Source organism: Myotis nattereri, assembly GCF_964212035.1.
Source record: "Myotis nattereri genome assembly, chromosome: 2".
NCBI lineage: Eukaryota > Metazoa > Chordata > Mammalia > Chiroptera > Vespertilionidae > Myotis > Myotis nattereri.
In genome coordinates, this window is record NC_138076.1 from 164572695 (window position 1) to 164591468 (window position 18774).

At 58.6% G+C, this 18774-nt stretch overlaps 1 protein-coding gene across 2 annotated transcripts; it reads right to left on the reverse strand.

Moving 5' to 3' along the window:
• Positions 1-281: 281 nt before the first annotated feature.
• NR4A1 (nuclear receptor subfamily 4 group A member 1) lies at positions 282-15507 on the reverse strand. 2 transcript variants are annotated; one of them, XM_081082259.1, is made up of 7 exons: positions 15403-15507; positions 5068-5945; positions 4146-4275; positions 3716-3867; positions 3187-3389; positions 2922-3100; positions 282-1100 (listed from the first exon to the last, which is right to left on the reverse strand). In XM_081082259.1, the coding sequence occupies exons 2-7, from the start codon at positions 5941-5943 to the stop codon at positions 844-846; spliced, it is 1797 nt and encodes a 598-aa protein (XP_080938385.1). In that variant the 5' UTR covers positions 5944-5945; positions 15403-15507; the 3' UTR covers positions 282-843. The 2 variants fall into 2 exon arrangements, with proteins under 2 accessions (XP_080938385.1, XP_080938386.1); XM_081082260.1 differs by lacking the exon at positions 15403-15507 and adding an exon at positions 8862-8973.
• Between the last annotated feature and the right edge of the window lie 3267 nt (positions 15508-18774).

An 18774-nucleotide genomic window follows, 5' to 3' on the forward strand; every position in this document is an offset into this window, starting at 1 on the left:
GTAGGACTCGGATGTTATTTCCCTGCCAGTCGGCCTCCACGGGCCTCCACTGCGGCCCCAGATTGTCAGAGGCTTTCTAGTGTCAGACTCCAGTCTCAGTGCTTCTGCAGAACGACCCTAGGAAGCAGATGCCGTTATTATTCACCTTTTACAAAGGAGTCAACTGAGGCCTGTTAAGTCAGGCTGGTAATGTCCCAGACTTATCCAGTCACCTGTCTCTCATGTGATTATGGAGGGGGCGGGGGGGCGGGGGCGGGGGTCAGAGAGAGACAGGACCCCAGTTTCAGCTACATGTCTATTTTTTATTCAATATATTAAATATATTAATCAGAAAAGTCACATACTATAAATCCAGGAAAATACACAAATATAAATGTCAGAATCTGTCACTTGTCTTCCTCCTCGAGTGAGTTTATGTACATGTGGAAGGAGGTGGCAAGAGAGAGTCAGCAGGAAGAGACTGGGAAAGGCTTGCCCAGGTTGGTGGGTCCCATCCCTCCCTCTCACCCTCCCCCCAACCTCAACCTCTTCCTTCCTGTATTTACAGCAGCATTTGGCTTATTTACAGCACAGCGGTGTGTGTGTTAAAAATGGTTTATCTTACAAAAACATGAAGGCCAGGGCTGGGATGGGGGGTAAGACAAATAGAAGGGGTCTCCCCCACGAAGGCACCCCCCTCTTCCAGGGGGTGAGCTCCCCGAGCAGGTGAGGAGGCCAGTCAGTCTGCAGCTCCAGCCCCGGCGGGGGGCGGTGCTCCGGGGGAATCCAAGGTCCATGGGCTCAAGGCACGTGGGGTGGCGTGGGAGTGTGCGCACACGGTGCACACGTGTCCCGAGGCTGGGGTCAGAAGGGCAGCGTCTCCATAAAGATCTTGTCGACGATGGGCGGAGGGGGCACCAAGTCCTCCAGCTTGAGGTAGAAGATGCGCTGCAGGCCTTGGGTGCACAGGGTCCGCAGCTCGGGCAGCTTGCCCAGCAGGCGGGACAGGCAGCTGGCCGGCTGGGGCTCGCCCGCCACAGCCGAGACGTGCTCCTTCAGGCAGCTGGCGATGCGGTTCTGCAGCTCCTCCACCCGCCGAGGCTCCCGCAGCCCGTGCCGGTCTGTGAGGAGGGTACAGGATGAACCCCCCTGGACTGTGCCCCTCCAAGGCCTGGCCTCCCCCAGGCCTCCAAAACCGCTGCCACTAACCGTCCCTCATACTCCTCCAGCACTTTGCAAGAGCATGTCCACACACGAAGCCACTCTGAGCCTCATCAGAAGACTAGGAAGGCGGGAACACCTTATCCTCCTCGTCCCGGGGGAGAAACGGAGGCCCAGAGAGGCCAAAGGACTTGCCCAAGGTCACACACACACAAAAGGAAATCCTAGCCAAGTTTTCTGACTAGGCCAGTGTTTTTTCCCAAACCGGTTCCAAGAAGCCCTGGAGCCGAGCAGTGGTGCCCTAGAAGCCACCTCCAGCGAAAGCTGGCCTCAAACCCACAGGGGGCCTCAGATGCTGCTGGGTCCCCTGTGAAATCTGAGTGCAAATGAGACAGGGGCAGATTCTGGTGCTTTAAAAAGTAAAGCATAACCTTGGCTGGTGTTGCTCAGTGGTTCAGTGTTGGCCCACTCACTGAAGGGTCACGGGTTCAATTCCTGGTCAAGGACATGCACCTGGGCTGCAGGTTGGATCCCCAGCCCCGGTCGGGGAACATGTGGGAGACAACCAATGGATGTGTCTCTCTCACATGGATGTTTCTCTCTCTCCCCTCCCTCCCTTTTACTCTCTCTAAAAATCAATGGAAAAAATGTCCTTGGGTGAGGATTAACAAAAATAAACAAATAGTAAGTAATAAAACAGTGAGATCTGAAAACCTCCGCACTGAACACCCAGAGCCCATCCTGCATAATTATATTTACATAAACCACCCAAGAGGCCCAGGGAGCCTGTACTGTCAGAGGTCAGGATGGAGTTACCCTTGGGGGTCGGGGGGCACAAGGAGGGCTTTGGGGGACTGGTCATGCTGGTTCCATGGGCGTGCTTAGTTTGTGAAAATTTATCATTTGGGCAGTTATGCAACATAATTCAGTTCAGACTTTAACAATAAATCACAACCCTAGGCCACGTACAACACCTACACAGTCTGGACCTTGGGTTGCTTGGGATCATTCACAGGCTGGCCTGGGCTTCGCAGTCACACGCAGCTGGGCCCCAGCCCCAGCTCTGCCTCCCACCGCAGTGCTGCTCTCCCACTGAGTGCTGCTCTCCCACCGCAGTGCTGCTCTCCCACCGCAGTGCTGCTCTCCCACCGAGTGCTGCTCTCCCACCGAGTGCTGCTCTCCCACCGCAGTGCTGCTCTCCCACCGAGTGCTGCTCTCCCACCGCAGTGCTGCTCTCCCACCGAGTGCTGCTCTCCCACCGCAGTGCTGCTCTCCCACCGAGTGCTGCTCTCCCACCGCAGTGCTGCTCTCCCACCCGCAGTGCTGCTCTCCCACCCGCAGTGCTGCTCTCCCACCGCAGTGCTGCTCTCCCACCGAGTGCTGCTCTCCCACCGCAGTGCTGCTCTCCCACCGCAGTGCTGCTCTCCCACCGCAGTGCTGCTCTCCCACCGAGTGCTGCTCTCCCACCGCAGTGCTGCTCTCCCACCCGCAGTGCTGCTCTCCCACCCGCAGTGCTGCTCTCCCACCCGCAGTGCTGCTCTCCCACCGCAGTGCTGCTCTCCCACCGAGTGCTGCTCTCCCACCGCAGTGCTGCTCTCCCACCGAGTGCTGCTCTCCCACCGAGTGCTGCTCTCCCACCGCAGTGCTGCTCTCCCACCCGCAGATGCTTGCCCCTCTCAGCATCCCACCCCCGCTCCACAGTGTGGCAGCCTGGGAAGTGTCAGATGCCAGTCCACCCAGGGCCCTCCGGCCCTCCCCAGCCCCCAGGACTGGCCACTCACCTGTGATGAGGACAAGCGCGGAGAGGCACGCGAAGGCGGGGACATCAACAGCCAAGCTGTGCAGGGACCGAGAGAAGGCCAGAATGCTGTCGATCCAGTCGCCGAAGCCCCGGGCGCACTGCAGCCGGTGCAGCACGAGGCCGGAGCAGAAGACGAGCTTCCCCTCGCCTGGTTTCGACCTGGAGGGCGGGGGTGCAGGTGGTGGTCAGGGGGGCTCCCGGGCAGGGCAGCCGGGGAGGGGCCGGGCAGACAGCAGGCAGCTCACCGGTAGGCCAGGCGGAGGATGAAGAGCTCCAGGAAGGCCGACTCCAGCAGCAGGTCCTGGTCGCCTGTGCACAGATCAGCAAAGCCGGGGATCTTCTCGGCCCACTTGCGGATGACCTCCAGGGACCCCGAGAGCAGGTCGTAGAACTGCTGCACGTCCCTGGCATCTTCCTTCCCAAAGTGGGGCAGCACCAGCTCCTGGAACTAGGGGGCGGTCCCGAGGGGTCAGCACGCCACATAGGGCCCTGGGCAGGGCCACCACGTACAGCCACCTCATGCATCGGAGGCCAGATCTCGGCGGTGAGAGAGGAACTGAGATCCTGCCCGCCTCGTGCCTCCCAATGCTGGCACAGTCACCCAGGGCAGAGGCTGCTGGGGGAGCACATTTTTCTAACTGGCCACCCACCCCAGGGGGTACATTTTTCCATCTGGTCAGCCACAGGGGCTGCTCTTTTTTCAATTTGTCCAACAACGGAAGAGGGGCCTTTTGTCATCTGCACGCAGGCACTGGATGTGGGCTGGGGGCTCACCTTGGAGTAGTCCAGCTTGGCTGTGCTGGGCCCCGAGTCCAGGTGCGCCCGGACCAGGGAAGTGAGGAGATTGGCAGGGGAGGCATCTGGGGGCTGCCTGGGCTTTGAAGGGAGCCGCCCCCGCCGCCCCTTCAGGCTGTCTGTCCGGACAACTGCAAAGAAATGGCAGGGGTGAGGAAGGGAGGAAGAGACCCTGGAGGGCCTCTCGGCCCAAGACGTGTACAATGCTGGGAAGACCAAGGCCCCAGAGCCCCTGAGACCAGGGGACCCAGCAGGGACCGCCCCATAAGCAAGGCAGGTGGACCAGAGGTGGGGTAGAAATACGGTCCAGGCGCGCCCTCGCCCGCGGCCCACCAGGACGAATGCCGGGGCCTCTGCCTGCCACACCCATCAGGCCCACCTCTGTCCCTTGGCATGTCCCACCACCCACCTTCCTTCACCATGCCCACAGCCAGGCACTTCTGGAAGCGGCAGAACTGGCAGCGGTTTCGCCGCCTCTTGTCCACAGGGCAGTCCTTGTTAGCCAGGCAGATGTACTTGGCATTTTTCTGCACTGTGCGCTGGAGGGGGGACAACACGGAACAGGCTGTCAGAGCGTGTGGGGAGGGGGAGCCAGGGGAGGGGACTGTCCAGATCCTGCTGCCATCCTAGACAAAAGCCCTCTCTGTTCACAGCTATTTTTCTAACATTTGGGTGGCAGGGGAGGGAGAGGTGGAAGGGTGGGGGGAGAAAGAAAGTCTTGGGGACACTGGGGGAGGCTTCTACATCAGGAGGAAGACCCCAGGGACACCAGGCTAGGGGCGAGGGGCTCCCTGGCAGCCCAGACACCTGCACGTCTTATGTGCCTGCATCCGCCTGTCCCTTCCTTGAGACAGACAAGAGAGGGCCGCGGAGGGGCGGAGGGGGGTGGTGACGGGAAGCTAAGCAGGCACCAGTGCTGGGACAAACACACAGCCTGTTCCCAAGTCCACCCCCAGCCCTCAAGCACCAAGCCCTCTTCCCAGATCCTTTCATCTCCTGCCAGGAACACGAGCGCCTGGGGCCCCCTTCCCACCAGGGCCTGGATTCGTGGGGGATGGGCAGAGGGAAACCAGAGGCTGGCCATGAGCACATACCCTCTTGGGTGCCCCTGCAGCCCACACCCTCTGCCCATATCTCACCCCTCTCTCCATCACACTGCAGTCCTACCGGCAGTGTGCGCCCCAAGACACGAAAGGTCCCAGCCCCCTGCCATTTCCTGGGGACCTTTCCTGAAAAGCAGGACTAGTTGGGAGAACCCACAGACCCACTGGGGTGAGAGACCAGCCTGTCCCCACTCCTCATGAAAAGCCACACCCCGGGCAGCCCAGTACCTTGAAGAAGCCCTTGCAGCCCTCACAGGTGCGGACCCCGTAATGCTGGCACGAAGCATTGTCCCCGCACACGGCGCAGCGGCCCTCGCTTCCGGCCGGGGCTCCACTCCGGGACTTGGCCGAGGTCACGGGCGCACTCAGCATCCCCGGGCCCTCCAGGTGTGGAGAAGTGGGCGCCAGGCCTGGGAAAGCCGTGGGCATGGAATAGCTCTCTCCCTCCACCAGCTGGTGGGTGGCCTGCGAGGGGAACAGCTTCAGGGGGCTCTGGGCCAGGCTGGGGCCGGGGCCGGTGGGGGGACTGAAGGAAAAGAAGGCCGGCGGCTGGGGGGGCCCCGGAGCCTTGGGCAGCTGCTCTGTCCATGCCCGCAGGCCTTCGTAAGTCTGGTTGGGTGAGAAGGGGCCAAAGGAGCCGTCCCAAGGAGAGAGCTGGGGTGGCTGGAGGCCAGGCGTGGGTGGTGACGGGGCTGAGCAGGGACTGCCATAGTAGTCAGAGCCGCTGGAGGACAGGGTCTCATCCAGCGGGCCGCTCAGGGTGCCGGGGTAGCAGCCGTACACCTGGAAGTCCTCGAACTTGAAGGAGGCAGAGGCAGGGGAGGTGGCTGAGGACGAGGATGTGGAGGAGGCCGAGGAGGAGGCTGAGGAGGATGGCTGGGCTGTTCCCGGCAGCTGGTAGAGGAACGTGTCAAACTCCCCCGTGTAGCCGTCCATGAAGGTGCTGAAGCTGGGCAGGGCCGTGGGCGCAGTGGGAGCCGCCTCGGGGCTGGCCAGGTCCATGGTGGGCTTGCTGAGCTCGGGGGTCAAAGGGTCACTTGCCAGGTGGTCACGGGGTCCTGGGCTTGGTGCTGGTGTCCCATATTGGGCTTGGATACAGGGCATCTCTGGAGAGGGGAGACACCAAGGAGGGGAGTCCGTGAGAGAAGCCTGACTCTAAAGACAGCCATGAGCCCTGACCGGTGTGGCCCAATGGATAGAGCGCCGGCCTGCGGACTGAAAGGTCCCAGGTTCGATTCCGGCCAAGGGCATGTACCTTGGTTGCGGGCACATCCCCAGTTGGAGGTGTGCAGGAGGCAGTGGGTCGATGTTTCTCTCTCATCAATGTTCCTAACTCTCTATCTCTCTCCCTTCCTCTCTGTAGGAAATCAATAAAGTATATTTAAAAAAAAAAAAAAAAAGATAGACATGAGACCCTGAGGTGTTAGAGCCACAGTCAAGCCTAGAACCCAGGAATCCTGGCCCCCGGCCACAGCACCATCTCCACCTCCTTGTCACAAAAAGCCCCTGAGCAAAGGCCCAGCGAGAGTGGTCTTGGTCGGAAGACCGGCCACACCCAGTCAGCCTGGGAGCCCTGGGGAAGGCATCCAGCCAGAATTTCTCTGTCAGAACAGGGGGAAGCTGTGTTCCTCCAGTGCCCTGCCCTGCCCTCCCTCGCCGGGTAAGGCATGGGTGGGGGCTGGGAGAAGGGTGGGTGGGAGAAGCAGCCAGGCTCAGCCTTGCCCAGTCCCCAGGAACAGATATGCTGTTTCTCCAATCTGGCACTTCTGGGAACATTCCCAGGCACCACCTAGCCTCTGCAAAACTCCCCCCGCCCCCGCCCCGCGTACCTGGGAAGGACATCCTGCAAATGGAAGAGGAGCTGGGATTGAAGGCCCACTGCCTCAGAAAGAGGCCTAAGCACCAATGAACCTGCCTCGTATCCCTGCCCCCACACTGCATACTGAGCAAAGGCTGCAGATCCCACATGCACACCGGTCCTGCCATCTGGGGATGGGTACCCACTCTGCACTTGCCTGGGATGCTCTCAGAGGCAAAGAGGAAGAGAGCCCAGGACTCCTCACCCTGTCCCCAGCTCCCCAGGGGATTGGGTAACCTGGCTCCAGACCTTTAAAGGCCATATGCTGAAGAGAGGCCGGGGGGGGGGGGGGCAGGAGGGAGCAGAGAACAGCCCCTTGGACGACCAGGAGAATGGACAGTCCCTAAGAGGAATTTCTCTGCTACCCCCAAGCATTTTTCTCTGTACTTTTTATAAGAGAGCTCTCCGAGTCCACCAGGAGACAGGCAGTGGCTATGCAGGGAGAGGGGCTTGCTGGGAGAAGACATCCTGCCCTGCCTGGGTCCCTCCATGAAAGGGTGTCTGTGCTCTGAAAACTTCAGGAGCTCAGACAATGGGGTTACACCCCCGCCCCAATCCCGAGGAGCAGAGAAGCATCACTCAGGGGGATTTGTAAGCTCCCAGACCGGTCATAAACTAACAGAGAAGTTTCCCATCCCTCCATGCCTGGGGTCTGCACAGCTCTGGCCTCACCAGCCAGGGAGGGGCGCTGGGTAAGAAAGCGAGCTGGAACAGAGCACCATAATCTAGGGGGGCAGCAGGAAGGGGCAAAGGACCCAAAGAGTCCTCGGGCTCTAGCCTTTCTCCCACCTCCATGGCCCTAGAGAGGGTAGCACCACCCTGACCTAACACTCCCCCAGGCAACCCAGACAACAGAGCCCCAGGAAGCTCTGGCCCCACCCACCCAGCAGCACCTGTCCACAGCACACAGCACCTGTGAGAGATAAGGTGGCCACGTCTGCCTGCGCTAGGAAAGCGGGGCAGGGATGGGTTTGGGGTGGAGGAGAGGCAGCAGCCACGAAGGGCTGGGCGTTCCAGCTTTATTCAAATCCTGTTTCTCCACTTGGACGTCCCACATCCGGATCAACCCCCACCAACCTATACCCACACCCCCATGCAGGTACTTAATGGCACAAGATACGGACCCACATGGGGGTGGAGACAACAGCAAAGTCCCACAGGGAGGAGGAAGGGGCGGGGTTGAAGGAGGGAGGGGGCGAATCCGGCTTCAGGCAGGTCCTGGCAACAATGTGGCTTGCACCTGTTATGCTGAACCCGCCTCAGGCTGCACCCTACCTGTCTGATCCAACAGTGACTCCGGGGGTAGAAGGAGCGGGGTATCCTTCAGATAGTACCACACCAGAGACTCCAACATTAGTAACTGACATCCAGGATCCCCAAGGACCAGGGTTTCCACCTCTCTCTCTCTCTCTCTCTCTCTCTCTCTCTCTCTCTCTCTCTCTCACACACACACACACACACACAGAGGATCCAAGCTACAGCTAAAACAAGTTTCCTTGTTCTTCCAGAGACCCTGCTCCTGCCCCAAGAAGACTTTCTTATTCCATGATGCAACGCACCCCCTCCCCTGTTCAGCCACCAATGCTGGCCATTTCCTTGGGCAACCCAGAGTCTGCTAACATAGTTCGGGCAGAAACTCCAGGCTGTATCCTGCAAGCTCAGCCGCAGCCTCTTAAGTGTTAAGAAAACTACTAGGAGCATGGGGAGGGGGCTGGCATGCTGCGGGGAAGGAGACCCTTTTGGAAATCCAGCGGATCCCGGCAGCTGAAGCTCTCTGTACCTTTCCCCCCACTGTACTGGGAACCCCGTCAGCACCTCATCCAGGGCGCTGTGTGCCCAGGGGGGCACCCTGGGGGACTGAGCTACGGACAGCTTCCTACTGGACAAGTCCCGACTCCTGGCGCCAACCCTAACCCCCTGAGGCTTCCACCTTGCACAGACATTACCCCCGCACCGAACAGACTCCAGTCCAAGCTGGGTCCTTGCTCCGTTCCAACTGCTCCCGACAATTCCAGAGCTGCACCCTACACCCGTCCCCCGGCATGATGACCCTGCCCACAACATCCTTTCTACCCGCGCGTACACCCATCTCCTTCATGCAACACCCCGAAAAACCAAGACAGAGAGCTCAGATGAGCTGCACGCTCCCCGCGGGGGTACCTACCCGGCCGGCTCCTGCTTCCCCAGCCCGGGACCAGCACCCCGAGTCGATGTCTGACGCCGAGTGCGCTCCTGCCGTCCTGCACACTCCCCTAACTTTCGCAGCCGCCACCGCTGGGGCTCCCCGGCGGAGCCGACCCTCCTCTTAAGCGCTCCGTGACGCACGGGGAGGGGCGGGGGCGCCTCTGACGCACGGCCGGCTAGCCCTGGCCATACAAGGGCGCGGGGGGCGGTGCGGTTCCGGCGGGAGGCGGCGCGGGCCGGGGAGCCCGAGGGGGCGGAGCGAGAGGGGGGCCTGGAATGTCTGCGCGGGTGACGCACGCGGGGTTCCATTGACGCAGGGAGCGCGGACTGTTTGATCTATAAATAGTCCCCTCGCGCCCGCCGCGCCGGCTAAAAATAGCAACCCGTGGACTCCCGAGGCTCCCCCGCGACACCCAGGGCCCGGCCCGGGGTCCCCAGGTCCGAAATAACCGGCTGGAGGGCCAGAACCCAAGGAGAGGGCGCTCTGGAGCCGCGGCCGCAGGGCTTCCCCGGCGAGGAACTCCTCGCCCTCCAGCTGCTCCCGCTCCCTCCGGCTCCCTGGGCCGGCTCCCTGGGCCCGCTCCGCCTGGCACCCTCCCAGGTCCTTCCTGGAGGCCTGGGGTTGGGGCGGGCAACCCAGGCACACACCTGAAGCACCTGCGCCCCCACCGCAGCCCCCTGCACTTGCCCGGTCTCCCCCTGCGGTCTCCCCAGTGGGATCTGGGGCTGAGAGGTGGCCCCAACGATCAGTAAGAGCCGTATTCCCTCCCCCCAATTTCCTATGCAAAATACCTTCCGGAGGGCAGGGGTTTTGCCAGGCGGAAGATGGACCAATGGGCTCTACCCCGCCCGCTGAACTTCATTTCTCACCAGTCCCCTCCACAGTCCCTTCCAGGTTGAGTGAACTCTGGTGGGAAATTACCGAATTTCAGAATTGGGTTGGGCCTGAGAAATTTTTTCGAATTTGTGCAGACTCTTCCCCATTTTATAAATAAACTCAGAAATATGGCACTTGTTCAAGGTCACACAGAAAGGTGGTGGCCCACGGGGGTGATCCCCACTGACTGCATATCTAGGGGATCTTTTCTCGCGGTCCCCTGTCTCGAATAAGGGATTACCCACACTCCCACCTCACCTCCAACACCTGTGGAAAGCTCTGACCCGCCCTGTATCAGGGCTATATCAGGGCACAGACCAGGCTGCAGCCACCTGGAACCTTCCCCGGTCTGGCTATCACCCCTCCACCCCCATTCTGCTCCTCACCTGGGGAGCCCTTACCTGCTAGGAAAGAGTGGAAGGAAGGGCTAATATTCATAAGGAGAACACACACACACACACACACACACACACACACACTGGGGCCCCACCCAGTCCCCTTCTCCCCTGCAAGTCAACATGAAGTTTCTGCTTCCACTGAGCCTGCACCCCTGTACCCCACTCTCACCTCATCTGGGCCCCCTACATAAATCCCCTCAACCCTTGAGGCACTTTCTGCTCCTCACATCCATCCTCCCCTTCATCCCAGGTTCCCCACACCCTTGTCTCCAGCCCCCACTTCTGTCCACTCAAAGGTCCAGCCAGCACCTCAAACTTCATCTGTTCCAAGCAGTGCTTGTCATCTGTGTACTAGCCGTCACCCCATCTCTGCTCCTGATGCCCTACATGCAACTTTTCATTTTTTCCTGAAATCCTATTTTGGAACATCTCTTGGATCCCCAGTTCCTACTGCCAGCCACAGGCATGCCTCAGTGGTTCCTGAAGGAAGCAGCAGCAGCCCAGCCGAGTGAGGCCAGTGACCTCCGCTTTTCCTTACCCGCACTCATTAAGAAAACTAAAACCACCCCCTGACCAGCTTGTCTCCACTTCCCAAACCCCACTGTCCCCCGGGTGGAGCAGTCTCACGTAACACCAATCTCATTTGGTGATGTGGTCAGGACCTGCCAGAACGCCCCTATTACAGCATACAATCTCCATGCGGACCAGCCTTCAGAGAGCTCTGGCTTCTCCCAAACCAGCTTCCAGAGACCCCTCAAGGCCACCTGGGTAAAGGTGAAGCATGGGCAGGGTAATGCCAATGGGACCAGCCAGGATCTCCACACCACTTAAGCCAAAATTTTTCTTTGTCTTGGGCCTTTGCATAAGATTTTGCTTAGGAGGAAAAAACAAAAAAGGATTCAGCTTTAAAAAAGAAAAAGGCTTGACCACTAACATCATTCATGTGCTCCCATTTTGCAGATTAGGACCCAAGGGCTCCCAGAGGATCTGCACCCTGCTCAGGCCCATGCAGCAAGTCCGGGCTGATGAAAATGGGCTTGCCGCCCAGTCCCCCAGCCCGCCCTGGGACGCTTCCTTCCAACCAACAGGGCCTTCCTCAAAAAATAAAAATAATTTTAACATGTCAGCAAAAGATGATTCGCCAGATCAGCGTTCTTCCCTCCACCCCCATCAGCCAAACAGGTGTATTAGCTGCGTGAGCTCAAGCCCAGCCTTAGCAGTTCTTTGAGAACTGGGCCAGCCTTGAGCCCTAGCACCTGCCTTTCCTCCCGCCCGCTTTCCATTTCCCTGCTCTCCCGTGGGGAGGCCCACCTAGGAGCCCCAGGGAACTCGTGTGTGTTGAGGAGCTGTCCAGGGCCCTGGCCTAAATCTCCACATCTCAGCCCTAGCCTCCAAATCTGTGTCCGCAGCCCAGGCCCCACCTTCCCTGGCTGCTGCAGGTTTGGAGGCTGCAGTATTGCTGCTCCAAAGGCAGAGGGGAGAGGAGGCAGCTGCATCTGCCACCTGGACATGCTTGTAGGAGGGGAGGGGTGCTGGGAGGTCTAAACACCTTACACTCTGAAAATAGAAGACAAAAGTAGAGTCCCTCTGTGGGAACACTGCCAGGGCCACGCATTGGGCACCCCTGGGTTCATCCCTGCTGGCCAGATGGCCTCCAGAGGAGGTGGCCTGGGGCTCTGGAGGGAGTGGCATCTGGCTTAAGTAGGACTGTGGGGAAAGGCATATTGGATGCAGACTCTGGGAGACCTAGACCATAAGCTGGTCCCAGGCTGCCCAGAGACTCCTAAGGGACCCTCCCCCTTTCAAGACGTCTGGCCTTCAAGAGCGAAACAGCTCTGGTCGGGGGGGGGGGGGGGGGGACAGGTAATGATGAAGCAGGTAATGATGAGAGATGTATCCAAAACTAGAGGGAAGAACCAGAAGGTAAGACAGGGCCACGATAACACAGGAAGGGTAGGGATGGAAGATGTCATATTGGAGATAAGACAGCCAACCATGTCAGGCTCCCACTGCAGGCCCAGCCCACCAATCTGCCCTCATAACTCTCCCATATAAGGACCTTGGGTTAAACCTTCCCACCACCACCTGGGCACATGGCTCCTTTTCCTTCTATTCTAACCCTGCTGATCCCCTAAGGCAGCTCATGTGCCACCCCTGGGTCAGCCTCACTTAATAATAAGCACCTCCTCACTGGGGGTTGGGGGCATGGGGAATACTGGTCAACCCAGGGCACTTTGCATGGATTTTTCCACGAACCCTCTCCTCAGCCTTCCAGGAGAATTCTGACCCCCATTTTATAAATGAAGAGATGGAGGCTTGGGAGCAGGACTCGAACTCAGGTCCCCTAACTCTCAGTTTTGTGCTGGACCCAGTGCCCCCTCGTTTCTTATAAGGGCACCACAGAACCAGGTACACACAAGCGTCTGTAAATCAGAAATAGTGGTGCCAGGAGGGGGTCTTTGGAGGGACTGGAAACCTTCTGACTCACAATCTGGACATGGCCACCCACTCTGGAAAAGTCACAAACTATACTCTTAAAATATTACACCTACCATTTGCATGCTTTGTGGTCTATATATTATACTTTCAAAAATAAAAGTGTAACTAAAACACAGTCACGCCTCAACGAAAGCAATATCTATATGTAAATGGTACAGATGCCGCTGGAATTTACTCATTCAAGTGTGTGTTTCTGAAATGACCGAGAAACAGCGCTGTTTCTCATTCTGTACTTGTTCTAATGCTACTTACTCAGAACACAACTACAGTTGGGAGAGCCCATGAGATCTGACACTACAGAGGGGTCCTCGCACACTCGGTATGTTTTCTGAACAACTCACTAGGCCCTTGCCCCTCCTAGTCACATCTTAGGGGGACTTACCATGTGTTCAGCCACACCCCGCCCCCTCCAATGTGTGAACATGAGAGCAAGGCCCTGTCTCCCCCAATTTGGCAGGGGGACCCCTCATGCATCCTCAGTAGTCGTAGCCCAGGGCCGTCCCAAATGGGTAGCCAATGTTCCCAGCCCAGAGGGAGGGCGTGGAGCTGAGTGAATAGAGGATGGAGGAAGTGGAACTGCACAGCCCCTTTCCCACGCTGGCCCCTGACCTCAGGCTGCCCCGCCGCTGCTGTGCAGAGGGCAGGAACTTGCCCCACTTTCACCAAAACCATCCCCACCCACAGGCCTCCACACCCACCCCAGGGTGGGCAGAGGGAGCGAGCTTGGCCTCCTCTCTCTGAGAAGTGGCCAGGGGACCTTCCCCGCCTCAGCCCCAGGACCTATGCCTGCCCTGACCTGGCCACTTCCTCTTCCTGCCCTGACAGTGGGCAGGGGGATTTGTGCTGGGGGTGGGGACACACTGCCTACTGTCCCAGGGGGCTTCCCACGGACATATGTTATCTCCCTGAAAACAGGCTCCCAAGGACGTGGGCGGGTTAGCCGCTGCCCCCCACCTCTCACCCCAGCCCCTGGCCGGGGCAAAAGGCAGAGGAGCCAGCAAACCTGGTGTGCGACCAGTCCCTTGCCCTCTCCGAGACTGTTTCCTCATCTGTCCAATGCCGACAGCATCACAGTCCCAGGGCTGTGAGAATTCACTCCGCTAACTGGGCGGGGGGGGGGGCTCAACAGTGAAGTGGAGCACCATCTGGGAACGGGGACTCTAGGGACCTGCAGCAGGATCCTGGGTCACAGGAAAAGGAGACAGACACCAGGGTCCTCAGCTAACTGGGGAGCCAGCACCCCTTCTTTAAGAACCAGAGAAAAACAGGGCTTGAGTGAAAGGAAATGAGAGTGTGCCCAGAGACGTGGCTCCACCCAGCACCAGAAAATTCCAGACTCTGTATGCAGCAAGTGCTCAATACGCTAAAGAAAGCTAGCTAATTGAGGAGGGCAGGCCTCTCTCCATAGAGGTCATTTTCAGTCCAGTGATTTCTCAACCCCACTTCCCTCTCAGGCCAGACGGAATTAACATACAGCACAGAGGAATAAGATTAGACTTCAGTAAGAACAGCCAGAGCTGGGAAACGCAGACAGGATCACGGAGTTCCTTTGGGAAAGGACAGCCCACACCTCCTTTGCACCCTCCTCAAACCCCTTCTACGCCCCTCCATCTGCTCAGCTCAGCTCCTGGCCAGCAATCCCCTCCTCCTTCCTTGGAGGGTCTCCCATCAGCCTGCAGAATATCAACACCCACCGAATTCTCCTGCCCCTGCCCAGGGTCTCCACCCAGCCACCTTGGGCAAAATTTCAAATTCCAAAATAAAAAACCCTCTGATAATGAGCCCCAGCCGGAAAGACTGATGCATTTTCCTATTGTTAAAGTATTTTTAGTCACAGGCTCTGGATTCGTTTAGAGACTCACGTTCAGAAAGGGAAAAGGTTTTGTTTTTTTAAGCACTGAGAATGAGAGCACAAGAGCCTCCCACGTAAGGAGCTGCCACTTATTCCAGGCCGGGCCGAAGCCGCTGGCCGGGGGCCTGGGAGCATGTTTGTGGCAAGCTGGCTGGCGGGCCTGCCAGACCTCACTCCAGCTCTGCTTCTCAGGCACCCAAACCAGCTGGGAAGCTGGGCAAGGAGAGTGGGGCAGGCGTGGGGAGCTCGGGGAAGCCAAGCCCAGGGGTCTGCCTCTCAGTCCCAGCAGGTGGGGGTCCAGGGACCCTACTCAAGAACCAATGCTGAAGTACCCGGTGGACACCCGGCTCACTCCAGTGCCCCTCCCCACCTGAGCACACCAGTGCCTTGTCCAGACCTGGGCGACAGAGAGGAGGCTGGGACCCTGCTGGAGAGCTCCGAGGAAGGAGAAAGATGGCATCGTGTCTCCCGGTTCTCAACCACCGAGTGTCCCCAGGTCCAACTCCCATCATCCAACTGCAGGCAAGCCCTTACTCCAGTGGTTCTCAACCTTCTGGCCCTTTAAATACAGTTCCTCATGTTGTGACCCCACCATAAAATTATTCTCGTTGCTACTTCATAACTGTAATGTTGCTACTGTTATGAATCGTAATGTAAATATCTGATATGCAGGATGGTCTTAGGCGCCCACTGTGAAAGGGTCGTTCGACCGCCAAAGGGGTCGCGACCCACAGGTTGAGAACCGCTGCCTTACTCTCATTCCTCGGGACATAGGCCACCCTTGCTCCCTCCTCCTCCCCGACTCCTAAAGGAACCACAAAGCAAACAGTCTCAATGGAAAAAGATCCAAACAGCCCAGCTCTTGTGCCTCAGTTTCCCCATTCCTCAGACTCACCAGTTTCCTCCTCACAATCGGCTTTGACTCATCGTGGGCAGCTGCACGGAGGGAGGACAATCCCAGGCCCGGCTGGGGGCCCTTCCCGGCGGCCTCAGGGAGCCCTGAGGGAAGAGACGCGACTGCCCAGTCAGCTCGTCCTGCCCAGGGGAGGCTGTGCACCAGCTGAGCAGGCTCAGGACGTGGAGCTGTCTCCAAGCCAGCATGTCCTCCTCTGTTTATATAGCAGAAACCAGAGCGGCCTCTGGGGACACGGGAGCTGCCTCAGGGCCCTCTTGGCTGGAGCCTGACTTTGGCCCAGGTCAGCAAGAGCCCAAAATAGTCAACTGACGGGAGCCCCGGTGTGAGCGTGACCCTGGGCCCGTGCCCAGGCCTGGCAGACAGGTGTCCACGTCACAAGACCAGCAGCTCTCGCACTCACGGGGCCCCAGCTGGCAGCCCCTCGGGGTGGCCTTGGCCGTATATCTGACATGAGAGTTTCACCCAATCACCCAGACGACAAGGTGAACACAGGAAATCCTGTCATGGGGGCTGCTGTGTACCCAGAGGGAAGGCTGGGAGCTCAGGATGCCAGGTTTGAGCTGAGGGTAGAGGTGGGGACAGAGTAATGGGAAAGATACCTGGCCCACTGCTGTCCTCTTCACTCACCTGCTGCCCAAGTCGTGATCTCCGGCTGACCAGGGGCACCCGCCTCTCCCACTTACAGGAATGCCTCTTCCTGTCCCCAGCCTGAAGTTGGGGGCACAGAGCCTGCTGCCAGCGTGAGGCCAGGTGCACAACCAGGGCAGCCCTGGAAACGGAGGCCCTGCTTCCCAGGGCTTTCCCTTTGCCACCCAGGCTCGAACTGGACATCCTACCCTCCCCAGCCCAGCCATCTCTCTGGGACTCTCTGCACCCTGAGCACCAACTCCCCAGGAGGCAACCGTGCTTGGGGTGGGGGGTGGGGGGGAGATACCCAGCCAGCTCCTGCTTCATCTGACATCTCCCAAGGCCTGAGGGGGGCTGCTGCTCAGAGACGGCCCTCTGTTCTCTGTTCCAGGGAAGAAAAAGGGGAATCACAGGATCCCTGTCCAGGGGGCCAGGTTGCACTCCAGCTCCCTCAGGTAAACACGGTAACCAGGACTGTGGTGCCCTTGGCCCCATCCCAGTATCTCAGGTCCCCAGGGAAAGGGCTGGTGGAAATCCCATTCTGATTACCCCCCCTCCCACCCCCCATCACCCGCAGATCGGCTTGTGCCTTCTCTGGAAGCATGCTCAGACAAGAAGGTGTGTCCTCACAACAGATCAGGCCTCTGGGCTTGCCTGGAATCCAGGAGCCTGGATTCTAAGCTTGGCTCTACATGTCCTCACCGTAGGACCTTGAAAAGTCACTTCCCCCCTCGGTAACTCAGTCTCCTCGTCCATAAGGAGAGGCGGTGAGCGAGATGGCCAAGGATCCCTCTGGCCATGTCTGCAAGACTGAGATTTCCCCCTCAGGAATGCTGGGGCCTCTCCCCGTCCTTGGTTAGCAAGATCCTTCCCATTTACAGAGGCACCTCCCCCTACCAGACCTCACAGGACCTTCAGGGCAGCCACAGTAGGCAGGGGCGGTCAGCACCCTTTCAGGGAGGAATGGGGTCATCCCGCCTTCCCTTCACCCACTCCCCTGGTGCAGTGCCTGCACCTAGAAACAAGCAGCTTCCCATCCCCCATGTCTGCCCCACTCTACTCCCAGCCTGGCCCTGAACTACCCAACTCCACCCCATCAGCTTCCTGGAACGGGGCACATGCTGCCTTGAGAGCAGCTGTCACCCCCCACCCCCACCATCACCCCATGTCACAGGGCCCAGAGTGCCCCCCTCCACCTATCCTGCTAAGAAAACGAGGCTTCCCCCTTCCCCACCCCCACGTTACCCCCAACACTGAAAATCAGATCTCCCCACGCTGAGCAGCACCTCGCCTACCACCTCTGCAGGGCTTCCCCCTCCATCCCCCAAACCACATCCACTTCAGGCGGCTCCACACCCACCTCCACCCCCTAACCCCACCTGCTCGGGGGCCCCAGGGGTGTACAAAGAACAACAGCAGAGCACTTACCACTCTGGATGGATGGACAGCCCCTGGGCAATACTCAAACCATCCTCTGGATCCTCAGGGCCTGGCAAAAGGAGCCGGACACCAGGGAGGGGCTGGAGCGGGCCTCTGTCCATGGTTGAGGCCTACAGAGGGGGAGTCAGTGTGACTGAGAAGAAACCAGCCAGCAGGGAATTCCCCAGAGACAGCACAAACCAGTACACACAGCTGTGGGAACAGGGGCAGGACCCAGGCTATCAGGGGGACAAGCCAGCCCAAGGCTGGGCATCAGAGCGTGGGGCCTATGCCCTAGGCCCGTGGTCGGCAAACTGTGGCTCGCGAGCCACATGTGGCTCTTTGGCCCCTTGAGTGTGGCTCTTCCTAAGCCTTAGGAGTACCCTAATTAAGTTAATAACAATGTACCTACCTATATAGTTTAAGTTTAAAAAATTTGGCTCTCAAAAGAAATTTCAATCATTGTACTGTTGATATCTGGCTCTGTTGACTAATGAGTTTGCCAACCACTGCCCTAGGCAAACAGCCCTTGGGGTTGTGGCCAGGAGATGCTAACAGCATCTGGGGCATCTCCGGGACATGTGACACATGGCAGCTCCCAGCCCTCAGCTTTACACCCTACTCCGGGGTGAGGGTGCCTCAGTCCAGCTCTCAGCCCCCTGATATGCACGAAAGGGTGTTTGTAAGCAGAGAAAAGAGAACTGTTGTGAGGACAGAGCAGAATACCCTTCTCTCCCTAGAGGCTGCACTGTAGCCCCCAAAGCCTCAGAGGCCCTCAGGGCAGGGGCTCCGTGACCCCATCTCCAGGCAGCCCAGCCTTGTAACCAGAGCAATGAGGACCCTCAGGAATATTCTGTGAAGGGATGCCAGTCCCAAAAGGGGAAGGCTCAGGTTAGAGCTGAGTAGTTAAGAGCAGGATGCTAGATCTCTGGCTGCCGAGGTTCGCACCCGGGCTTCATCACTTGTAACCTGAGGCACGTTACGTAACCTCTTTGTGCCTCTTGTTCCTGATCTGTAGAAATGACAACCTGTGGTTGACATCTCTAAAATTAACAACCATAGGGTTATCATCCGGCTTAAAATGAGCTATATGTAAAACACTTAGAACAGTGCCAGACACATACGTGATATCAATTTGAAGAGAAATTCAATGTGGACACATCAAAGCTGACCTCAGACCCTGGTTCCAAGCCTCTCTGGACATCTCCTGGCCTCTCCTTCTGGGGCAACTGTGTGCACCACCTCTCTAGCCTTTCAAGCTCTTCCCACTGACCCCACTGGTGCCAGAGCCCCCTTTAGCCGATG

Coding starts and splice junctions, on each gene's coding strand:
- NR4A1 (XM_081082259.1), bottom strand. CDS start 5,943: ATGCCCTGTATCCAAGCCCAATATGGGACACCAGCACCAAGCCCAGGA. Junction 4,276..5,067: donor GCTGCAAGGGCTTCTTCAAG/GTACTGGGCTGC, acceptor TCCCCCCTCCAG/CGCACAGTGCAGAAAAATGC. Junction 1,101..2,921: donor CGCGCTTGTCCTCATCACAG/GTGAGTGGCCAG, acceptor CCCTCCTCACAG/ACCGGCACGGGCTGCGGGAG.